Genomic DNA, 6,816 nt, shown 5'->3' with positions numbered 1-6,816 from the left:
AGGGAAGGCACACACAACATGAATAATACCCATCATTGCTATTTCAAAAACCATCATGATATACATAGATAGTGAAGCAAAGTGCCACACAACTTGCCGTCAACCCAAATCGTGAGCCAACACAATTAAAGTTGAGTAACGATTCACCTTTAAGCATTTGCGCCAATAGGCTCAATGCTTGAGGGGTTGTACACCATCCATAATGGGTATCCCGGTAATGTCAACTCTAGAGACAAGGGTGACTCACTATAAAGCATTTACGCCATCAAGCTAAATGTTTGAGGAGTTGTACATTGTCCGAAATATGCATTCTAGTAATGTCGACTTAAAAGACAAGGACAACTCATTCTAAAGCATTTATGCCTTCAAGCTCAATGATGGAGGGGATGTACACCGTCCAAAATGGGTATCCCGATAATGCTGACTCGAGATAAAAGGACAAATCACTCTAAAGCATTTATGCCATTAGGCTTAATGCTTGAGGGGCTGTACACCGTTTGAAATGGGCATCCGAGTAATAATGACTCAAGAGACAAGGAGGACTAATGCTTAAGCATTTATGCCATTAGGCTCAATGCTTGAGGGGTTGTACACCGTTCAGGATGAATATCCCAGTAATAATGACTTCGAAGACAAGGATGACTTACTCTTAAGCATTTATGTTACAAGGCTGAATGCTTGAGGGGTTGTACATTGTTTGGGATGAGTATCCTAGAGATATTGCCTTAGGTGAGGAGATGACTCAGCCTTAAACATTTATGGTACAAGGATGAATGCTTGAGGGATTCTACACCGTTCGGAATGATTATCCTAGAGATATCGACTAAGGTAAGGAGATGGCTCAGCCCTAAACATTTATGCAACAAGGTTGAAGCTTGTAGGGTTGTTCGTCGTCTGGTAATGCTGACTCGAGAGACAAGGACAACCCACTCTAAAGCATTTACGCCATCAGACTCAATGCTTGAGGGGTTGTACATCATCCAAAATGGGAATCCCAATAATACCGACTCAAGAGACAAGGACAACTCATGCTTAAGCATTTATGCCATTAGGCTTAATGCTTGAGGGGTTATACACCGTCCAAGATGAATATCCTAGTAATAATGACTCAGGAGACAAGGAAGACTCACCCTTAAGCATTTTAGGCACAAGGATAAATGCTTGAGGGGTTGTACACCGTCCGAGATGAGTATTCTGGAGATATTGCCTCTAGTGAGGAGATGACTTAGCCCTAAACATTTATGCGACAAGGCTGAATGCTTGAGGGGTTATACGCCATTTAGGATGAATATCCCAAAAATACCGACCTAAGCAAAAAGGACGACTAGCTCCTTTGTGCCTATGCCATTAGGTCTCATGCTTGAAGAGCCAAATGAATGGCCGACTCGTCATAACATTATGTTGTGCATATGAAGGGGGTAAACATTGAGGAGATTTTCACCAAAAATTCATGACCAATCATATAAGTGAATGTGACACCACACTTTAACCTAAAACCTTAAGGCTCAGGTTTATAAGTTTTATCCTCACTTATATGGTGTTCAACTTTTCCATTCCTATCCAATGTGAGACATCACCTCATACTTGTACTTCAACAATTTCTCTCTCAAGTATGAGTCTCTTTCACATGGTAGTCTCCCCATCGAGCGGAAGCCATATTCAATCGATGAGTATCTAATGGTGGCCCTTAGATACTATAGTACCTTGTACCACTGCAACACTTATGAGACCCTTTGTCTGGCCTCCATGCATGGACTTACTTGCTAGGAAGACTTTCGATACAAGGGATCCCTATGTCCATGGATCCATGTCCAACTCCATTATACTTGTCCAAGCCATTCACCATTTCGAACCATTGACTCTAATACCAATTGGTAGCAATAGCAACCAAAATTCTAAAGGGAATATGAGAAATCGCATGCACATATGCAAACACAAGAGATTTAATGAGGTTCAACAAGTGTGCTTACGTCCTTGAGAGTAGAGCAACTACTTCTTTTTCTTATTCATAAACAATGAGGTTACTTCAAAATATATAATAAATGCGTACATTATCTTAAACCATGTACATTATCTTAAACTGCCCTCTCCCACCATGGCCAAGAAGGTGAAATGATGAAAGGTAAAACACAAGACAATACTTCAGAGACGTGGTGACAAGAGTAAAAAGCATATAAAACAATTTGAGGGCTATTATTAAAAATACTTAAATGTAATTTTGGTCCTCCTATTTTGTTTAATTAGCAATTTTGGTTCCTTTATTTTAAAATTGTAATATTCGATCCTCCGATTTCAAAAATTCACAATTTTGATCATTCTATTTCAAAATAGAAACATTTGGTTCTTATATTTTTTAAAAACTCCACAATTTTGGTCCATCTTATTTTAGAAAATTTGCAGTTTTGGTGTAATATTCAATTTTGTCTATGTTTTATTTCATACATTATAATTAATTAAATAATCTCTTTATGGTACTTTTAATGAATATGTTAGCTCTAAGGCTCAATTGGACCAAAATAAAATAAATAAAGCACACGCAACATTGAGGATTTGACGAAAATTGTAAAATTTCTAAAGTAGGAGAACCAAATGTCTTTATATTGAAATAAGGGGACTAAAATTGTGTATATTTTTTTTAAAAAAAATAAAGGGACTATTTTCAAATGAAGAGAGCAAAATTATAGATTGAGTAAAATAGAAAAACTAAAATTACAATTAAACTTATTTAAAATGGTTCCCACATTCAATGGAGCCCTATTGAAAAGGGCACATCCCAAGAAAACAGAAGAAATGAAATTTGAACGTGTAAGAAAAAATGGTAAATGGAGTGAATTGATCTTTTACAAAAACTGTGTTACGAGACTGGCTTGCAAGTTGTTATATTGGAAAAATATATATTAGCTTTGTTGTTATTTATGAGAAAAAAGCTATACCTAGTATATTTAAAGACCGGAAGTAATATTTATTAACCTCTGTGAATCCTCTAAGAGAAGTAAAGGTTCATCATCGTGAGTTGCATTCATAAATTACATAAGATGAATATGCTAAAAACTGTCAGTACGTAGTCTTCAATATTGGAACATAAAATTATTTATGTATATTTTCTTAACCATTTCATATTTAATTTGAGGATAATTGATTCATAATGTAATATTAATCTCAAGTGTTTTTGTTTAACGAAAAAGTTGAATTTCAATACAATATAGATATACTGTGTATTATTTATGTTAAGTTATTCAATATATCTCTTAACTATTTATGCATTTTCATATAGGCTTCTAAACTGTTTTCTTTCTTTCTAACTAGGTCCTTAAATAAAAAAAAAGTTCCTAAAATTAATTTTTAGTGGCTTAAAAATGCCACAAATTAATAATTTGTGGTGGTTTTAAAAATCTATGGACTCAATTAAAAAATTTATATAATAAAAGACTTAATTGAAAAATAAAATAGTTAAAAGACGTATTTAAAAAATATACAAATAGTTTAGAAATCTACATAGTAATATAACCAATTATTTATGCTTAAAATATTCTTTATTTATGTTTAAAATATTCTTCCATTATCTTAGACTTTTGAGATAATTTCATTTCATTCATGATAAAAACATCAGTGTCATTATAGTCGTTTCCTGCCAGTAAATATAATACCACTCTAGATACAGCATATAATTGTCAACACCAATAGAATACAGTGGCTAGATGTCCTAGAAAACGAGTTAATTAAAGTATCTAAAATGTAAACAAACTTCTGATTCTGACTCTAGCCAGTATTGAAAGCGATTGGCTTGAGTTAGTTTCTCAAAATAAGAGCTAATAAGCAAATGGTACTTGCTAGATAGAAAGGACCAAGATGATGCACTAACGGGACAAAGCATCATCGAGACTCGAGCTGCTTATGGGTCAATTCAGTTCATTGAGTTCCTTTAGTTGAAGATACGTAGCTCTGATGAAAGCATTGGTTTCTTTTGTTGGTTCCTCTATCGCTTCCCTCAGCTTGCTCAGTGCCATGCAATACGCTTCCTATCCAATCAAACATGTATATAAGGTTATCATTTTTAAAATAATGTTATTTTGAATCAGATTTTTTTACAAATTATAACATTGCTTACAATTTATTTTGTCCACTATAGCTTATTCTATCAAATCACTTGCACGTATAATCTCACACCTCTTTTTCTCTTCCGATTAGTGTTGTAAATTTCAAATAAAAATATCATTCTATCTCTATATCTATACATATTTTATATCTATTTATTTGTTTAAAGGGCACGCAAAATTTTGCATGGGTTGGGGAGATTTTGGTTATTGTCACTAGCTAGTCGTCAACTTATCATTGGTATGTACTTAATCTGAAAATGATTTAATTACTCATTTAATTTTTATATTTATATAATTTTTACATTTTAATTTATATAATTTTGAATTATAAAGATTAAAACAGATTAAAAATTGTGTGTCTACAAATTAAAACCAGTAATTTTTAGATATATAGATTAAAATATAAAAATTATAAAAATAAAATGAGTAATTAAAACGTTAAAATTTTTAGAGGTTTAAGTATGAAATCTTGAAATATTTTTTATTATAATTCAATTTTTTTTTATCTTTCTACCACATTATTTATTTTGTCTCATACTTCTCCCTTTCCTCTGTATACTTTTTTTCTCTTAATAGTAAGAGTTATGAAAATCATTAGTAGATTTTTTTCTCTCTATAAAAGGTGAAAAATGTTACTTGTACTTGAAAGTTTATGTTGGTAAAATTTAATTTCCAAAAGTATTATCTTACCATCAATTTCACCTTATCAAACTGACAACTTTCTGTGAAGTTCATTTCTTTAGAATTCATTTTATATAGATGAAGAGTTTAAAAATCGAAATCACGCATGTGTATATTAATTTACTAATTGTGATACCATGAAGTGATCTAACTCTGAAGTGTTTGGACTTGGAGTTGCTTTGGACTTCGAGTTAACCAGCTTGTTCCATGCCTCACTTGTTGCATCAAACTCTCCAGCTTCGCTTAATCCCACCTGATCATGGAGTAAAATTCACGCACATTCAAATACATAAGCTTTTAACTCTAATTGTCTTACCTTTCCAAATATTATTGACCCATCTAGCACTGACACTAGAGTCTAGACCCATAATTGACATTAATCTAACAAAATTCTTATATATGCATGTATTTACGCAAACTGTCTAGCCTTGTTTACTATATATAGTTAATTATTATTTTTTATCGATCTTTTTAATATGCATGCATTTGAAAATACTTTCCAAAAAATTAAAAGACATAACAAAAGTTGTTCCACTATTAAATTGAAAAAAAAAAACTTTTTTCTTACAAAAATCACAATTTACAGCTAGACCAAAGTAAGAAATTGCAATTTTCTGAACTGTGAGATATTCTACCTCAAGATTGTCTTCAAACTGCTAGCTCTTACATCACCTAAATATTATAGCCAATTTTAAATCCTATTAATCACATAAGTATTTTGTATAAATTGTTTGAGAAAAATGTAGCCATGTAGGTATTCCTAGTGGTTCTTATCAAGGTTACTGTAGTCTATTTAAAAGTGTGTTTTAATTGGTATGTGTCCTTTTCTCTTAATTGTTCACCATAATAATTCCACACTACTTAAGTCTTTAATATATAAGTTTAAAGTGGGAAAAATAGCAAAAGGTAAAAGAAAAGAAAATGGGAAATTACCTTCAAGCAGTTGATGTGGGATTGAATCAAAACTTCATACAAAGGATGACTTGCAATAATCTTCTTTAAAACCTCTTCATTTTCTTTGATCTCTACATCACTTTCCTCGACCCCCTTTCTCCCTGATCCATTTTCTCCAATTTGTCTAGCTTCCATAACTCTCTAGCTAGCTTTATTATCTCCTGCACCAATTGAATCACAAAACTTGGACACAAAAATAAAAACGAGCAATGTTATTATATATATAGCAACTTATCCTGGATAAAAGGGGTTTGTATTATGGTTATTGACCAACCGGTGTGCAAGCTAGCTAACTGATGAAACGTAGTTATCAAGAAGTACATATGGGGTTACCCTGCCGTATGGGTATTTCTGTTCTTCATGTTGTTAACCATTGGAGGTAAAATATATAGTATATATGAATGCAACAAGTGCATGATGCATGGGAAAAAGATAAAGGGTTAAAAAACTCTGTGTTCCCTGTTCCCCTTTTTTGCCTTGAAAGGAACTTGTCAAGGTTTTATTGCTATGATTAAAGCACCTTTCAGGTCTTCGCAACTTGTAACCCCGCTTTTGGCATTATTCTATAATTCCCCCCAAGATTTTTTTATTTCATTTAACTATTTCTGCCCACTAGTGAAAATTATTTTACATGATCTTTTTTATTCATTCCTCTCCATGACATTGGTCATCTTATCACATCTAATTTTTTCACTCTAATATATTATACTAGTGACATTTTTCTCTCTGCTAAAAGAAACGAGTGACATTTCTCTTCTTAAACTGGGCAGTTGTATAACATGGACTTTTGGCCCATCATCATTTTGATTATTTTCAATATAAACTGTTTAATTAAAATAAATGATTTAGATGAATTCAATTTATAGAGTGTTCAATAGGGTAGAATCAAATAGAATGGAAGTGAATTGAAATGAAAGTTTTAAATTAAAGTAGCGCATAATAGTGCGAATTTTATCTGTTTTATGTAAAAATACTATTATACCTTTGCTATACTAATATCCATTATCATATCCCACTACTTCTCTACTTAAGAACATATTTGTGGGGACGCATATATTAGTTGTTTAACTTTAAGCAAAGCTAT

At 32.2% G+C, this 6,816-nt stretch overlaps 1 protein-coding gene across 1 annotated transcript; it reads right to left on the bottom strand.

Moving 5' to 3' along the window:
• Positions 1-3,626: 3,626 nt before the first annotated feature.
• Positions 3,627-6,066, bottom strand: LOC102669720 (homeobox protein knotted-1-like 7). Its single transcript, XM_006583669.4, has 3 exons — positions 5,712-6,066; positions 4,915-5,031; positions 3,627-4,019 (listed from the first exon to the last, which is right to left on the bottom strand). Exons 1-3 carry the CDS (start codon positions 5,865-5,867, stop codon positions 3,900-3,902), a joined length of 393 nt encoding a protein of 130 aa, XP_006583732.1. The 5' UTR covers positions 5,868-6,066; the 3' UTR covers positions 3,627-3,899.
• Between the last annotated feature and the right edge of the window lie 750 nt (positions 6,067-6,816).

The sequence above is a fragment of the Glycine max genome, chromosome 7, assembly GCF_000004515.6.
Source record: "Glycine max cultivar Williams 82 chromosome 7, Glycine_max_v4.0, whole genome shotgun sequence".
In the NCBI taxonomy this organism is placed as follows: domain Eukaryota; kingdom Viridiplantae; phylum Streptophyta; class Magnoliopsida; order Fabales; family Fabaceae; genus Glycine; species Glycine max.
Note: the sequence above shows the minus strand (reverse complement) of the source record. Positions and strands in the feature narration are given on the sequence as shown.